The 17868-nt window shown below is 42.5% G+C and overlaps 1 protein-coding gene across 6 annotated transcripts in view; it reads left to right on the forward strand.

Moving 5' to 3' along the window:
- The first annotated feature begins 1871 nt into the window (after positions 1 to 1871).
- Positions 1872 to 17868, forward strand: part of TRANK1 (tetratricopeptide repeat and ankyrin repeat containing 1) — a 127123-nt gene continuing 111126 nt past the window's right edge. The window contains exons 1-2 of one of the 6 annotated variants that reach the window (XM_077129849.1): positions 2385 to 2568; positions 3438 to 3552. Coding sequence is in view for 1 of the 6 variants with exons in the window: in XM_077129846.1 (XP_076985961.1) it covers positions 2154 to 2176 (23 nt within the window). In the remaining 5 variants the exon portion in view is untranslated. Of the gene's footprint in view, positions 2177 to 2384; positions 2569 to 2660; positions 3553 to 10707; positions 11892 to 13022; positions 15232 to 17868 lie in introns of those variants that run through there. The other 5 variants (XM_077129846.1, XM_077129850.1, XM_077129848.1 and 2 more) reach the window with 5 other exon arrangements.

Here is a 17868-nt window from a genome sequence, read left to right on the forward strand (position 1 = left end):
AGAGGAGGAGGGAGAGGGGGTACTGTTCTTTGAAATATATGAATGTATAGCTTTGATACAAAAAAATAAAAATAGAAGAGAAAGAAGAAATTTTTAAAAAGAAAGATAACATGTTGATGTAACTGCTTTGTGAACTATGGTGAAAAATGTCAGAGGAAGAAGTATGACAACAAGATTCTGGGATACTTCATGAAAACTGGTCAAAGTTTGTAGGCACCTTTTTAACCTTCTGCTTCCTCACCAATGCTCTGGCTTGTTCTCCTTGATATGAGAATATGTCTAGGCCTTCTGGAAGCAAAGGCGCCTTTCAGTTGGCCAAAATGAAAATGCATGCTAGAAAAGATGACATGGACCTTTCCTAAATACAGAATTGGGAGATAACCAGAAAAACACTGAAGAAAGGATATACAAAGCCTTGACCAAGAATGTCTTGGAAATGGCATACAGTCCCCAAAATTTAGAGGGCCAGCACTGTTTTCCAAACTTTGCTGCACATTATAAATCACCTGGGAAGTTAAAAAAAAAAAAAATCCAGATGGTCACGTCATAGTATATACCAGTAAAATCAGGCTGCCTGAGAGTAGAAGCCAGACATCAGTATTTTTGTAAAGATCTCCACGTGATTCCAGTGTGCAGTCAGGTTTGGGAACCACTAGAGTGGAGTGTTTGGGTAAGGAGCCTAAGACTGGAAGGGTAGGATAAAAACCGATTGTGATGAGTTTCAAATACCTAGTACCAAATTCGATTGCTGATAAGTAATGCGCAACCACTAAAGGCTTTTCAGCTAGGAGTGATGCAATCGTTTTCGGAACTATTAATTCACGCAACAAATCCAAGGAAGTGCAACTCCAGAAGCGAGGAGATCACTAGCTAGACTAATAGACTAGTAGTCTTAACTCAAGAGAAGTACATGGGCTACACGAATTAGATGTGTCCAAAGTGTCACAAATTCTCTCTACCTTCTTGAAAACAGCACTGTTCCTCTCGCTCGTGCTCTGAGCTGCCCTCTCCCCAGCCCCGGGACAGGCCTGGAGTGGTGGTACCCCAAAAGGTCGCCAGAACCACCAGGAGGCAGTGTAGGCCAAAGCTTTGTCCCAGGAGCTGAAGGGGGGCTTCTCTGTGTACTTGGTGCGCATCACCGGCGCCTGAGGGAAATAATTCCCGTACCAGAGAAGCAGTGAGGACCAAACCGGGGTGATGGGCGACAGGATGTGTGGCAACTGTGCCGATAATAAAAGGGGATAGGAAGGCCTGAGATCGTCCTAACCATCCCACCGACTCTCTTAGTCACCATTGCCCTTTTAGGAGGGGGAGGAACACGGCAAAATCCTTATTTTGTTCCTTGCTTAGTAACCCCCTGTGGTGAGAGACTTAGTGGACTGTAAGCGTCATGAAAACGGCTGTAAAAATCAAGAAGTTCAGGTTCTCACTGTCACTGTTCTCTTCACTTTAGAAATCCCAGTGTCCCTAGAATGGAGCACTGATCACAAAGTACTAGATACTTGTGGAATGACTGAGCTGAGGTAATGAGAACGTGGACACTAATGGGCATGGTATTCGGTGACCCCACCGGCTTGAAACAGTTTCTGAGGGGGGAGGAGAGAAGCCGAATTCATGCCATTCGCTGATTATTTTTTCAATTTTCCCAACTGCAGCAGACACCACCTAAAGAAGACAACATTCTCTGACAACCGAAACGTGTCGGAGAGCGTGAGTGTGTGTGTGTGTGCTCAGTCCCCCGTGGTAACAGGTTGGAAGCACTTGGTTTTAAAAGGCGGCCAAGAGCCACCCCATTGGAGCACTCACATGCATGACGTGAGACATAGAAACGCCTTTTTAACACAGTGACAAACACCCCTCCCACCCAGCGGTGACGTGCCGTGACAGTTTCGGGCTCTCGTAACTACGTGGAAACTTGGAATAGGTCTACGGCTGCACAAAGCCGGGGCCCCGGGGTCCCTGCGCCCCCACCCTGCTCGTCAAGGCCGGCGAGCCGAGCAACAGATAGCAGGCTGCCCAGTGCGCAGCGGCTGTACCGCGCCACCCCTGGCTCAGGGTTCCTGCTGCCGTGGCCCGCCGGGCGCTTCCGGGCTTCCGCGCCCACCCCCGGGGAAGCGGCTCCCAAGGCGGCAGCGGTCCCTGCGGCCTAGGCCATGTGGGACCCGCGGGTATCTAGGTGCGTAGCTGGGGGAAAGGCGGCACTGGTCTTCCGCGCTCCGCGCTCCTTCCCGGAGGGAAGAGGCGGGTGCAGAGGCTGGCGACTCCGAGGCGGCAGCGAGGGGACCTCCGAGCCAACCACACGCGGTGTGCGACCATCCAGGAGCACACGTAGACCGGCCCTGCAGCGCCGGCGCAGGGGATGGTTCCGGCTTTCCCCGCCAGGGGGATAAGGGCAAGCACTGCGACAGGATTGCGGCGGCGCGTGGCCTGCCGCCTCGGCCCCCTACTCGGGCATCCAACCCACTGCTCGCTGCCCGCCACCCACATTCCTGGGGGAGCCCTGGGGCTGCTGGCACGTTCCTGAGGAAGAGACTAGCAGACGCGCCTCCAGGGCAGCACTCGGGGCCGGTAGGCGCCAGGACGCGGGGTGCAGCGGTACAGGGGAATTGTTCTCTGCTGGAAGGGCGGGATTGGCGGGGAACTTGGAGATTCCTGGCGGCTTCCGGTCAGGAGGAGGTTCGCGACTCCAGCCCGGGGCCGGCCTTTTCTCTGGCTCTTGGATAAGCCAGTTTGGCAGCGGGGTAGCAGCAGGGTCCCAAGACTGGGAAGCTGAGTCCTCTAGAGGCCCACATCTGCCCTAAGAAACCCAGGCTTCAGCCCTGGAACGTTTTCAACAAGGTTGGAGCCTGTTGCTGGGGAAGCGCAACCCGCACATCCCCCGCCCATGGGGAGTCGCGTATGTCCTGCAAAGATAGCGCCTGCAACGCGGGCAAGCTCTGCTCGCCGCTGGGAGCGTTTCTGGGTGGCTGTAACCTTTAGTGCCTCCTAGGGAAATTTTTAGCTTCAGTGTGCAATTTAAAGAAAAAAAAATTAAGAGTGAACAACGGGTCCCTGACCTGCCCTGGCTCATTTGCTATTGGCCTTGCCCTTAAGCTGGAAGAAGGAACGGAGCAAGGGGTCATTCACTCCCATTTTCCAGATTCACCCAGGCTTCTCAGCTTCACGTTGACCCTTCTTGGTTCTAGGCACTTTTTTTTTTTTTTTTAACATGGGCAGGCACCAGGAATCGAACCCGGGTCCTCTGGCATGCCAGGCAAGCATTCTTGCCTGCTGAGCCACTGTGACCTGCCCTCCAGGCACTTTTTTGAGGCAAGCTGTAATCAGGATGACTTGTTCTTTTAGTGGGCATCCTATTTTGTGCTTTATTGAAAAAGCATAACTCTATAAGGAAGGTCTGAAGTTTGTTTCAGCGCTTTCTAATCGGGCCTGTTTTGTAGGAAGTACCCTTTGCTAGGCCTTGCATCATCTGTAGGGAGTGAAGGAGCAGCAGTTTGCCGAGCAGCGGATTCGCTCTGCATTCACTCTGAGACGGAATCCGCTTGCCTCTTGCAGGTGGGTTTCTCAGTCTGTTTTTGACCAAGATCCACCCACCCACTCACATACATACTTTAGTACAAAAGTAAAACAAGAGCTGCATGTCAGGCATGCGGTCGTTGAGGATTCCACAGGAGACAGCGAGTTAAAGCATAAAAACAGATTTATTAGAGGAGAGAGAACACGGAAGAAACAGAAGGGAGCCACTGACAGGTTCTCCCCCCTCCCCCTGACCTTGGGGAGTCACCCTTTAAAAGAGAAGAATTGCACCCAAAAGACTGCACTAACAAAGTGACTTATTGACTTAGGCTAAGATACAGTGTTGAGGTGCTGGCAAGGGAGGGCATTATCAGCAGAAGCAGATTATGACCATATTTCTAGTTGTCTGGGATGTCTTCATTCGTCTGGAGAATACAATACCAGCCAGTATGGCTATTGGTTCATATCTGGATCCTTGGACCTGCCAAGGACACTGAGGAAGAGGGCTGAAGGGGGCTCTCCATCAAGAATTCCTTTTGCTAGACTTAATACTTTGTAGTATATCTATTCTGTCTACAGGGAGAGGCACAATAATATTTTCTATTCTGTTCTGTTCTAATCATCTATACTATTGTTTTATGCTGGTCATCTACTTTATTTTAATCTATTCCGTATTTTTTTAAGCTGATCATGATCCATTAACTTGATTATTTTTTAAAATCCAATCTGTATTTTATTTGGGACTTGTTAAATTCAAAAATTAATATAGCAGGCCACGGTGGCTCAGCAGGCAAGAATGCTCGCCTGCCATGCCAGAGGACCCGGGTTCGCTTCCCGGTGCCTGCCCATGCGAAAAAAAAAAAAAAATTAATATAGCAAGAACTTACTTTAAAATCATGTCTCACTAAGAATATGGCATGCCCTCTGTTGTAGTTTCTTAGGCTGCTCCAGCAAATACTATGGAATAGAATGGGCTTAAACAATGGGAATTTATTTTCTTACTATTAGAGTTCAGGAAAATGTCCAAATCAAGACATCATCAAGATGATGCGTTCTTTGTGAAGACTGACTGTTGGTGAGCCTTGGCTGCTATGACACACAGCAAGGCACATGGTAGCCTCTGCTGGTCTTTTCCTTCTCTTCAGGGTTTCATTGTTTTCAGCTTCTTGCTGCTGTGGCTTTCTGTCTCTTTATTTGAATTTCATTCTCTTATGAGGGACTCCAGTAATAACATTAAGACCCATCCTGAATGGCATGGGCCACACCTTACCTGACGTTAACTTGATTTTTTTGACCAATTAACCATGAAAGACATTGCTTTAGGTGGCAACTGCAGGTTCTCTTGGGGCATGCTCAGACAGGCTGAGGGGATGACAACATTTCCTTGGGGACCTGACTCTGGAAGGAGGGAGTGAGTACAGGAAATGTGATTGATATTCATACTTGTGTAAGGATTTTCATACTTGAGTAATGAGATTATCATAGGGCATTACTGGGGTTCAGACCAGTAATGTCTGAAAAGGTAGCTGGATGGTTCTGGTTACTGTGGTTCCAGCTCTAGGTTCATATCCAGCTAGTATCCTGCAGTGGAGCCCAGCGTGGCCTTGTGTGGGGAGGTAAGGGCATATGGCTCCTTGCCATCATGCTTTTTTTGGAGGAAAGCAGTAGGAGGGTACTGTAAGGATACAACCAACTTTGGTATCATAAATTTGAAAGGACATTCTTTGGGTTTCACTCAGAAGTTCACCATTGCAGTGTCAAGAGCTAGACCAAGATCACTTTACAGATGAAGAAACTGAGGCCCAGGGAGGCCATTGCCTGCCAGTCATTACCAGTTAATAGTACCTCTGGGATTAGAAACCCACTCTCTTGACTTTCCAACCCATGGCTTTCAGGGACCAAGTAGAAACTTCATCCTTGGGGAATTCTTGAACTTCTCTGTGTTCGTTGCTTCTGTTTACTTGTGACCATTACCACAGGCTTGTTTCTTAGTCTGTACCCACTTATTGTTTATTTTTACTTCTTGGGGAGAAATTCTTTTAGCAGTCAAAGTAGACTCTGCAAGTCCTGTGTTTGGGGTTGGAAAAGTGAGTCTGAGGAGTATTAAGAGCATACATGGAAGCTGGGTCATAAACCATTGTCAAGAATGTAGCATTATTTTTATTGACTTTGAGGAGTGGTCTCTCCCCTGACTTTCCAGAAGGGGAAATGAAGATGACAACCAATGCCTTGCCCTCAGTTTTTCGGTTAGTGGCACAGCTGGCATGAGTTTACAGCTTTTGTAATAAGTTTCCTTGGAGTGCAGCCTGAGATTCTTGAGGCCAAAAACATCCTAGTATCAGAAATCTTTACAAGAAAGAGGAATTTTGAAGAAATAAACAGTCTCCTTAGCAAGTTGATACTATAAACTACAGCAGAGAATGATGGTCAGTGGCAATGGTGGAAAGGCAGTTGAGTTTAAACTTTAAAAAAAAAGTATTGAACCAGATAAACAGGCATATTTGGAGCCTGAAAATGTCACAGCACCCAAACCAAGGGAAATAGTCTTCCTTTGGTCAGTGAGGTTGTCCATTCTACCTGTCCATATAATTTTCTTAGACTTAAATTTCACAAGTAAGAATTGCCTTGTTTTATTGAAAATCTGAAAGGGTGAATAACTTCTACCAGTGATTCTTTGGTCTTGAATTGACTCCATCCTTTGCCTTGGTGTCTAACCTCAATATCAATGCATGCTCTGCCCTCACCATGGTTCACTTATCTGAACTACCGTGAGCCTGGTAGGCTGGAGTGACACCATGTGTGTCTGTCTGATTCAAGCCAAGTCCAGGTTTAGCTGTATCCATGTTAGTGACATTTAGGCGGGGTGTTTTTCTTTTTAAGTATTATGTTCTCCTGTCAGAGGGAGCAGCACTTGGAAAGGGACCAGTATTGCTAGTCCTGGAACATGGTGATGATATTTTGGAGGGAACCAGGCCAGTAATACACAACACAGAAGGTATATATAGAATTATAGTGCCATACTGAGTAATCGTGATTCTCCAAGACAAGAATTCTTGGATTGCTGCCTTAGATTGGAATGAAGTCATCCTTCATGTCCAGCTATGGCCTCCAGGGCCCTTTTTGTTGGCCACCTTTGGGTGAGTTCCTGCTCTGTCCATTGAAGTCCACTCTACCTGGAAGTTCAGGACTGGTGACTTCCAGGACTCACAGGGTCAAGTTTAAAGTCAGGTAGTAAAGCCCCCTATAATCTGGCCCTTATGCTTTATAATTTGCCTTTTCTTCCTTACTCATTGTCCTACATGTTCTCATTTCTTTTTACTTTTGTTCATTTTTCAGGTTGGTTCAGCTTTTCAGATAAATCTGAGAGCCCTGTGTTGGGTATGAAGGATGTAAACGTCTAAGACATAGGTGCTGCTAATGGCAGTAGAACAGAGGTCAGTCTGAACTGCATCCAGACAGATGAGGAGAACGTCTAGTTTGTTGATTAGGGAGTTTCAGGAGGGGGAGAAAGACATTCCATGTAAAAGGAGCAGCTTAATAGGAATGATGCTGAACAAAAGGACTTATACTCCAAACATCAATACAATGATGATGAAAGTTGATCCTGTGTCAGGCTCTATATTAAGTGTGTTCCATATATTATCTTATTTAATTCCCACAGAAATACTGTGAGCAATCCCCATTTTACAGATCTATCTGCACCAGAATATAAGCTTTATGAGGCAGCAACAGCAGTGTTTTTTGTCAGTCTTGCTCATTCACATATCTTAAGCATCTAGCACAGTGCCTGATGTACTAGATGTTTATAATAATAAATAAATATTATTAATAAATATTTGTTGGCTGACTGAGGAAATTGGGAATCCAATTCTATAGGTAATATTGTCCCTGATTTCCAGTAAGGAAACTGAGGCCTAGGGTTGAGTGAATTGGCACCTGACACCAGGCATGGAAAAGGTGAAAGTGGGACTTAATCTCAGGTTTCTGGATTCTTTCTTCAATGAGGAGAACACACTCATATCCCTGTATCTTCCTTTAATGTTAGCCCTAGCCTGTTACATTTACATTGCTATGTAAAGGTATATGAGTGGGAGTGAAAGGGAGAGCTAGGTGAATCTGGGATTATATGGTTACAACAGTAGTGGGCATATAATATTGGAGAATGCTGGAAAAGGAAGTTGAAGGCTGTATGTGTGTGTGTGTGTGTGTGTGTGTGTTAACAGCTCTGTGCTTTACTTAGAAGGTTAACTCTGGAACTGGGAGTGTGGATGAATATCTCTTTCAGTCTGGCCATAATACATACTTTTATCAAAGTCTTATGCTTCAGGAAACTGTCAGCTGATATCAGAACTGGAGCCAGAACTCAGGTTCTCCCAGCACTGCTATGGGACCTTCCTTCAGAGTGTGTGCCCTTCAGAGGTCCCTGTCAGGAGAAGACTATTTTGTTTATGAGCAGTTCCCAGGTGGCTGTAGGCCCTCTCCATGCAGTGGTATTTGGTGTTTTAGCCTCTCTGATGGATTTAACTTGCCCCTCAGATTAAGGGGGAAGCAAACTGTATGGGTCTTGGAGGTGGGAGATGCAATGAAGGCCATAAGTTAGCATTTAAAATATTACAGAGGGGGTTGGGGAAGAATCTGGAGGAGGTAATAACTGGGCTGCTATCATCGAAACACAGATCTTCCTTTGAATGAGAAATCACCTTGCTCAGAGTGTTTTGTGCCTTACTTAGAACTGCTCATAACTTTGCAACCATCTCTAGCTCTCAGACCCTCTGAGGGAGAACGGGAAGCCCAAATGAGGGGAACATCAGGGTTGTTGGACAGCCTGAATTTAATGCAATACCCGAGTCAAGATTTATGAGTAACCTGCTGCTGACTGATGCTTAACTTCCTCATTTGTCTTGAGGCAGAGTTAGACTGCCAACTTCTTGGTTATTTTTCAGGTTTGCTTTTGTAAGGATTTGATTTTTATTTTATAGGCTAGTCTTTCTGTTTTCCCTAGCCACCTGTACCCTTTGTCCATCTTGTCTCTTCTAGGGGTTGTGAACACAAATTTTGGTGCCAGACATGAATTTATGCCCTGCCTGGAGAAGTCCCTTCATTTGATTAATCTTCTTTCCTGATTGTTCTAGTTTGCTAGCTGCCGGAATGCAACACACTAGAGACGGATTGGCTTTTAATAAAAGGGGATTTATTTTGTTAGTTCTTCAGAGGAAAGGCAGCTAACTTTCCACTGAGGTTCTTTCTTACGTGGGAAGGCACTGGATGGTCTCTGCTGGCCTTCTCTCCAGGCCCCTGGGTTCCAACAACTTTCCCCAGGGTTACTTCTTTCTGGATCTCCAAAGGGCTGAGCTGTGAGTGCTGAGATGAGGTATGCTGAGCTGCTTGGGCTGTGCTATGTTGTGCTCTCTCATTTAAGCACCAGCCAGTTAAGTCAAACATCACTCATTGCAGCAGACATGCCTCCTAGCTGACTGCAGATGTAATTAGCAACAGATGAGGTTCACATCCATTGGCTTATGACTGCAGCCACAAGACTAGGTATGCTCACCTGGCCAAGTTCACAACTGAATCTAACTAACACACTGATCTTAAAATAAGGATAAATAATAATACCTCTTTCATTTCATTGTTAGGGACATTCAATGAGAAAACGCCTGTAAAGGGTTTAGTATAAGGCCTGGCTCATGATAAGTGCTCAATACATCTTACCTATTATCATGCAGCTGCCTCTGACCAATGTCATTCAAATAGCAATATGGAAAAATGCTAGTCTGTGGCACACCGAAGAAAAATTGTGTGCAATTTTTGGGTTGCAAACTGGAAAGGAAGTCTCCTCAGGCCTTATGCTTTGGAAATTAAATGACCAAGACTGAAATATCAGAACCAAAAGTTGAAATTGATCCATCTTTGCCCTTTGGCAATATTTCTTGGGTATATTCCGGGGCCTGACTTGTTTTTAGGAACTTGGAATGCCTTATCTTTCAAGGACTGTAAAAATGCACGTTATTCAAGCCTTTCTGTGCCCACATTTTCCTTGGTCCAAGGTTAAGATATGGTGTAACATTCTCAGCTTGTCCTTTCTTGAGAATGGCTTTCTTTAGTCTGAGTTCATATTCCTTATTTTGTGAAATTATGACGATAATAGATGGTATGCTTTTAAAAAACCGCTCTTACTTGGCAAAATTAAAGATGACATCTCTATTTAGGGTTCCTTCAATATCTTTTCTCTGTGTGTGGAAATGTTAACTGTTTGCCATGTCCAAAAGTCTGGAAGCACTGATTTATGGTATTCTCTGCTTTTAGTATTTCTGAATCTCTAGGACTATAATTGCATGCAGGGATATGTGGCCTTGTTTGCTGATCACTGAATTCTGAACAGATGCTTATAAATTTATAAGTATCTTTCTCCTTTCTTCCCCTCAAGTAGCCAACAGCCTTGGTAATTTTATTTGGATGAATTATCTTGTTGTTTCTGGTTTATATTTTGCATGGTTGGCTTTTGTTAAATTCCCATGTCGTTATCTCCAAGGGAATATGTGACAGTGTAACATTTCTTGTTTTCTAGGAGAGGCTTGGAAATTTGATACCACCAATGAAATAATCAAGTTTGAGTTAAGCCCCCCAAACCTTTTGTTTCCTTCAACTTAATTATATGTCTCTGATAAGTAAAGAAACAGCCAGAAAATCATTTATTCATGCAACAATACTGGGTCCTCAGGTTACAGAAATGATAAGACAGTTCCTGCCGTAAGAGCTCAGTCTACTGAGGAAAGCAGAAAAACATATAATTGTGTAGCATGGGCTGTTGAGACCTAACGCAGACCTGGAACATAGAGGCTTTGTGGGAAATATACGTCAAAAGAATGAGTAAATCATAATTCAGGGTTTTAAGTGGTATAAAAACTATACACAGGACCTTGACAAGGTGTTCAGAGTTGCAGCAGGGCCTGTGGCCCCTTACTCTACCGGGGAGAGTATGCCAGGGAGGCAGTGAAGTTTGCAGAAAGTTAAATTATAGAGAGGGAGAAGGGCGCAGAGAATCTGAAGGTCCTTTGGGGAAGAACTGATTTGCTTGAAAATCATGCTTGAGAGGCAGACAGGATGGCAGTGACTGAGTGATCCTGGAGGTTTTTAAATCTGGGCACAGCGCATGATGGGATGGATTTGGGACCATCTTGTTATTAGGTGAGGAGGCCAAACTGGAACTGGGTGAGGCTGGGCAAGGAGAGAAATGAGAAGACCTATGTTGTATTAATCCAGGTTGATGAGAAAGGTATATGTAAACCCAGTTTGGGACAGCCTTTCTGGGGCTTGTGTGCCTCTAATGGAGCTAAAGTTGAGGTCGAGGCAGCTATATTTGACTTGTCTTATCATTTCCTAGTTGTGACACTTTGGATGTGTGTGCTTTTGGTGCAGAAGTTGATTTTTGGCCCAAGTCTTTGTTTTCATGCAAACTGGGAATGACACATTAGGATTCATTTGGAATGTGAGCCTGTGGCCACCTAGAATGAATGCTAGATCACCTAGGTGAATGTAACGGATTCTGATCCTTTGCCAGGTACTACAGAAAGGAATACTGTGATTGGAGATGTCCAGGGTAGGTTGGGGGTGTGACACACATATGTCACCCCTGATAGGGCCCTTTGTCTAATGTGAAGTCACGAAGAAGAAGAGGAGTGAAACAGGCGAGCATTCTTGCTTGCTTCCTTGCTTGCTTCCTTTCTAATGAATGAAAGATAACGCAACTCAAACTCTTAGGCAGAAAGAAGAATGTTCTGGAAGGGTGCTGGGTTGCAGCTAATTAGGGAAGGGACGGGGGAAAAACTAGGCCTTCAGGGCAGAGGAATTCTTCCCAAAGTTCCAGTTCAAAAACTCACAGAGAAGGACTCTGGCCTGCAGATCTGGTCTACAGAGCACACAAAGCCTGGGGGGCCTGTGTTCCTGCATACTGGGTCTCCCCTGAGAAGGGTCTTTGTGGTGAGCTGAGCAGCCAGTCATGAGCATGCCTTCAATGGTGATTGTCCTCCACTGATAAGGGTATTTTAGGGCTGGTGAGCCGGTTCTGATCCCTTATTCTCAAAGCCTTAGGGCTCACACTTTTTCTCAACTATAGCTGCTTAACTAGTAATTTCAGGAACCTCTATGCAAATACCAGGGCTATGTTTTTTACCAGGTGTTTTCTCTTTGCTGAGTAAACAAAGCAAAGGTTCTGTAAATGTTCCAGGGATTGCATTCATCTAGGATGTAGGGATTGCTACAGCCAGTGACATTAACCTGAGTGATTGTGGTCCAGGGTCAAGACATGAGTTCTAGTCCTGGCTTTCCTGCCCATCAACGGAGGGTCTGGACCAGGGTGCTGGGGTGAAGGTGAGGAGGTAAGCCCTGGTTTCACCACTTGAGCTTATAATTGCGTGACCTTAGTCAGGTCTTTGAATCTCTTTAAATCTTGAGTTTCTTGCTTTGGAAATTTTGATCTGACCATCTCACTTAATTAAATGATTTCTATTTATATGATTCCGTGAATATATTCAGAGAGGTGAATCCTGGTTTTCCATGTTTATCTGTAAAACAGAGACAGTGATGCCTACTTTTTACGGTCACTGGACTCAGATATGAAATGGGTCCATAATTTTTAGGCCAATAGGACTCTTTGTCAGCAGTTGATGGCCACAAAGCACTATGGGAGGAACCAAAGGATTATTTGTTGCTAGGGTCCAGTAGTCAGGGAACTTGTGGTCTTGAGCAGTGATGAAGTATGTGTGTTGTCAGGCCCTTCAGGAAGAAATATTGTGAGCAAAGATATCTAAGGTGGGGTGTGGGTGTGGAAGGAGCCCACACATGTAATCTCTGAAAGAGATTCTTGTCTAATATGAAGTCATAAAGAGAGGTGAAATAGGCTAGCACTCATGCTCCCTTCCTTCCTTTCTAATGAATGAAAGAAAAAAATCCTGAAGCTACTATTTGTAGAATAAATTCTCAGCAGTGGAAACACTATGTCAAAAAGTTTGTGCACCTAAACTTTCTATAGACAGATACTGTCTATAGGCTGGAATGGTTCTGTATATCTCAGGTGCCTAGGGAAGGGACAAAGGAGAAGGTGGAGGTGTGCATGAAGTATCTGCTTCCTTTCTAGGGATGAACAAGGGGGAGCATATGTGGTTCATGCCTCCTGGGAGTGTACACTCAGAGTAGGGGAGTTCAAATTAGAACCCCTTACATGTGCCCTGCAGAGCCCCATGAATGCTGTGGGGGAACTGAGAAAGAAGAACTTAAAGGAGGGATCTTTTGAGATATAGGCCTTGAAAGCCAGATAAAGGGAAGGATGGAGAATAAATTCTTGTCATTAACAACTGTGCATCTTCAGGTCAAGCACCATGGATAAGGTGGTGATTAAGTTAAACACAGATGAATCAGTCAAAGTTAGGCAGGTAAAGGTGGGAATGGAAGAGGGGGGGGGCAGTGCTTTCAGGTGGTCCAGTGCTCAGAGCCCAGAAGGAAGACACTACTAAGTGCCTCCAGAGACCTGAAAATAGGTCATTTTGACTGGAACTGAGAGTAGAGGAAGTGGCTGAGAGATTTGGCTGGAGGAAGGAGCAAGGGCAACTTCTTGAAGGGCCATCCATGCCATTTTATAAGCTTTGGGCTTGATTCTGATGATTGGGGGAAGGTGAAATACTTAAAGTATGGACTGAAATGATCAGATCCCTGTTTCAGAAAGATTACTGTGATTGAAACATGATGAAGACAGATTAGTTATGAAGCCACTGTAGTCTTCCAGGTATGTGATGAAGGTGGCCTTGGATCAGAGTCTTTTGGTAGAAAGGGAGTGAACTGGACCATTTCAGGAGATAATACACAGGCTACAAACCATAAGATATATCTTTGTTTTGCTCTGTACTTCTTCAGTTTCTAGAGAGATTGCACTTAAAAAAAGTTTATTGGCTGTTTGTATTTGTTTTGTAAATTATCTGTTGATTTTTTAAAAATTTCAGAGTACATTTTTTTTAAACAACTTATGTTTTTTTCACAATCACACAGTCACATTGTAAAAGCTTATATTATTATACAATCATCTTCAAGAAACATGGCTACTGGAACACAGCTCTACAGTTTTAGGTACTTCCCTCTAGCCACTCTAATATACCACAAACTAAAAAGGGGATATCCGTATAATGCATAAGAATAAATTCTCCAAGTTCACTCATTAATGTTACTTCATATCAGTGAAACCATACAGTATTAATCCTTTTGTTTCTGGCTTATTTCCTAAGCATAACATCCTCAAGGGGCATCCACGTTGTTACTTGCTTCATGACTTTATTCTGTCTTACAGCTGTGTAATATTCCATCGTTTGTATTACCACAGCTTGTTTAGCCACTTATCTGTTGATGGATATTTGGGCTGTTTCCATCTCTTGGCAATTGTAAATAATGCTGCAATATGTAAATAAACATAGTTGTGCAAATGTCTGTTTGTGTCCTTGTCCTCATGTCCTATGAATAGATACTGTTCCAGTTTGCTAGCTGCCAGAATGCAACACACACCAGAGAGGATTGGCTTTTAATAAAAGGGGATTTATTTCATTCGTTTTTCAGGGGAAAGGCAGCTAACTTTCAATGCGGGAAGGCACAGGGTGATCTCTGCTAGCCTTGTCTCCAGGCATTGGGTTCCAACAACTTTCCCCGGGGTGATTACTTTCTGCATCTTCAAAGGCCTGGGCAGAGCTGTGAGTGCTGAGATGAGGTATGCTGAGCTGCTTGGGCTGTGCTATGTTGCGCTCTCTCATTTAAGCACCAGCCAATTAAATCAAACATCATTCATTGCAGCAGGCATGCCTCCTAGCCAACTGCAGATGTAATCAGTAACAGATGAGGTTCACACGCCATTGACTAATGTCCACAGCGGTAGATCTAGGCACCTTTATCTGGCCAAGTTGACAACTGAATCTAACTACCACAGATACCTAGCAATGGTATTGCTGGATTATATGGCAATTCTATACTTAGCTTCCTGAGGAATCACCAAACTGCCTTCCACAGCAGTTGTACCATTTTACATCTCCACCAATAGTGGATAAGTGTGTCTTTTACTTAACATCCTCTCCAGCACTTATCATTTTCTACTTTTTTGATATTGGCCATTCTGGTGGATGTGAGATGATATCTCATTGTGGTTTTGATTTCCATTTCCCTAATAGTCAGGGAAGTTGAGCCTTTTTTCATGTGCCTTTTAGCCATTTATATTTCCTCTTCTGAGAAGTGTATATTCATGTCTTTTGCCCATTTTTAAATTGCGTTGTTTGTCTTTTTGTTGTTGAATTCAACAATCTCTTTGTATGTTCTGGATACTAGACCCTTATCTGATATGTCATTTCCAAATATTGTCTCCAATTGTGTAGGCTGCCATTTTACTTTCTTGACAAATTTCTTTGATGCACAAAAGTGTTTAATTTTGAGGAGTTCCCACTTATCTATTTCTTTCTTCAATGCTTGTGCTTTGGGTGTAAGATCTAGGAAAACTATTACAAGTTTTATAACATATTTCCCTACATTTTTTTTCAGAAAGTTTTATGGTCTTAGCTCTAATGTTTATGTCTTTGATCCATTTTGAGTTCATTTTTGTACAAGGTGTGAGATATGGATCCTCTTTCATCCTTTCCGTATGGATATCCAATTCTCCAAGCACTGTTTATTGAAGAGAGTGTTCTATCCCAGGTGAGTTGGCTTGACTGCCTTATCAAAATTGCCCGTAGATGAGAAGGTCTATATCTGAATGTTCTATTTGATCCCATTGGTCAGTATATCTGCCTTTATGCCAGTACCATGCTGTTTTGACCACTGTAGCTTCATAATACGCCTTAAAGTCAGGTAGTGTGAGACCTCCAACTTCATTTTTCTTTCTCAGGATATTTTTAGCTATTCAGGGCACCCAGCCCTTCGAATAAATTTGGTTATTGGTTTTTCTTATACTGAAAAGTTTTTGGGATTTTAATTGGTATTGCATTGAATCTATAAATCAATTTAGGTGGAGTTGACATCTTAACTATATTTAGTCTTCCAATCCATGAACACGGTATGCCCTTCCATTTATTTAGGTCTTCTGTGATTTCTTTTTGCAATTTCTTGTAGTTTTATTTGTATAGCCTTTTGTATCCTTAGTTAAATTTATTCCTAAATATTTTATTCTTTTGGTTGTAATTGTAAATGGAATTTTTTTCTTGATTCCTCCTCAGATTGTTCATTACTTGTGTATAGAAACACTACAGATTTTTGTGTGTTGATCTTGTAACCTGCCACTTTGCTGTACTCATTTATTAGCTTAATAGTTTTGCTGTGGATTTTTTGGGGTTTTTGACATATAGTATCATATTATCTGCAAACAGTTAGAGTTTTCTTCTTCCTTTCCAATTTTGTGTCTTTTATTTCTTTTTCTTGTCTTATTATCTGGCTAGAACTTCCAACACAATGTTGAATAACAGTGGTGACAGTGGACATCTTTGTCTTCTTCCTTATCTTAGGTGGAAAGCTTTTAGTCTTTCCCCATTGAGGATAATGTTAGCTGTGGGTTTTTCATATATTCCCTTTATCATGTTGAGGAATTTCCCTTCTATTCCTATCCTTTGAAGTGTTTTCATCAAGAAAGGATGTTGAATTTTATCAAATGCCTTTTCTGCATCAGTAAAGATGATTATGTAGTTTTTCTGCTTTGATTTGTTGATATAGTGTATTATATTAATTGATTTTCTTATTTGAACCATCCTTGCATACCTGGAATAAATCCCACTTGGTCATGGTATATAGTTCTTTTAATGTGCTGCTGGATTTGATTTGCAAGAATTTTGTTGAGGGTTTTTACATCTATGTTCATTAGAGAGATTGGTCTGAAATCTTATTTTATTTTCTTTCAGTAAATTTAGAAAATTTTATTTTCTTATAGTATCTTTGCCTGGCTTTAGTATGAGGGTGATATTGGCTTCATAGAATGAGTTAGGTAGTCTTCCTTTCTCTTCAATTTTTTGAAGAGTTTGAGCAGGATTGGTACTAATTCTTTCCTGAATGCTTGGTAGAATTCACATGTGAAGCCAAGAAAAGTCCTGGACTTTTCTTTTTTGGGAGCTTTTGATGACTGATTCAATTTCTTTACTTGTGATTCATTTGTTGGAGTGTCATCTATTTCTTCTTGAGTCAATTTTGGTTGCTCATGCCTTCCTAGGAAGTTGTCCATTTAATCTACATTGTCTAGAGTATTAGCATAAAGCTGTTCATGGGATCCTCTCATTACCTCCTTTATTTCTATGGGGTCAATGGTTATGTCTCCTCTTCCATTTCTAATTTTATTTATTTGTATCTACTCTCTTTTTCTTTTTGTCAACCTTGCTAAGGGTCTGTCAGTTTTGTTGATCTTCTCAAAGAACCAACTTCTAGTTTCGTTGATTTTCTCAATTGTTTTCAGGTTCTCAATTTCATTCATTTCTGCTCTAATCATCATTTCTTTCCTGTTGCTTGCTTTGGGGTTAGTTTGCTGTTGTTTCTCTAGTTCTTCCAAGTGAACAGTTAATTTCTTGATTTTTACTCTTCTTTTTTGATATAGACAATTAAGGCAATAAATTTCCCTCTTAGCACTGTCTTTGCTGCTCCCATAAATTTTGATGCGTTGTGTTTTCATTTTCATTTGCCTTGAGATGTTTACTGATTTCTGTTGTAATTTCTTCCTTGACCCACCGGTTATTTAAGAGTGTGTTGTTGAGCTTCCATATATTTGTGAATTTTCTGGCCTTCTGCCTGTTATTGATTTCCAACTTTATTCCTTTATGACCTGAGAAAATGTTTTGTATGATTTCAATCTTTTTATATTTACTGAGACTTGTTTTGTGACCCAGTATATGGTCTGTCTTTGAGAATGATCCATGAACCCTTGAGTAAAAGGTGTATCCTGCTGTTGTGGGGTGTAATGATCTATAAATGTCTGTTAAGTCTAGTTTGTTTATTGTATTATTCAAATTCTCTGTTTTTTTTTTTAATTGATCTTCTGTGTAGATTTTCTATCCATTGATGAGAGTGGAGAATTCAGGTCTCCAACTATTATGGTGGAGGTGTCTGTTTCTCTTTTCAGTGTTTGCCTCATGTCTTTTGGAGCACTCTGGCTCAGTGCATAAATATTTATGATTGTTATGTGTTTTTGTTGAATTGTTCTTTTTGTTAATACATAGTGTCCTTCTTTGTCTCTTTTAATTGTTTTACATTTGAAGTCTAATTTGTTGGATATTAGTATAGCTACTCCTGCTCTTTGCTGATTGTTGCTTGCATGAAATATCTTTTCCCAACCTTTCACTTTCAACCTATATTTGTCCT

The sequence above is a fragment of the Tamandua tetradactyla genome, chromosome 15, assembly GCF_023851605.1.
Source record: "Tamandua tetradactyla isolate mTamTet1 chromosome 15, mTamTet1.pri, whole genome shotgun sequence".
Classification (NCBI taxonomy): domain Eukaryota; kingdom Metazoa; phylum Chordata; class Mammalia; order Pilosa; family Myrmecophagidae; genus Tamandua; species Tamandua tetradactyla.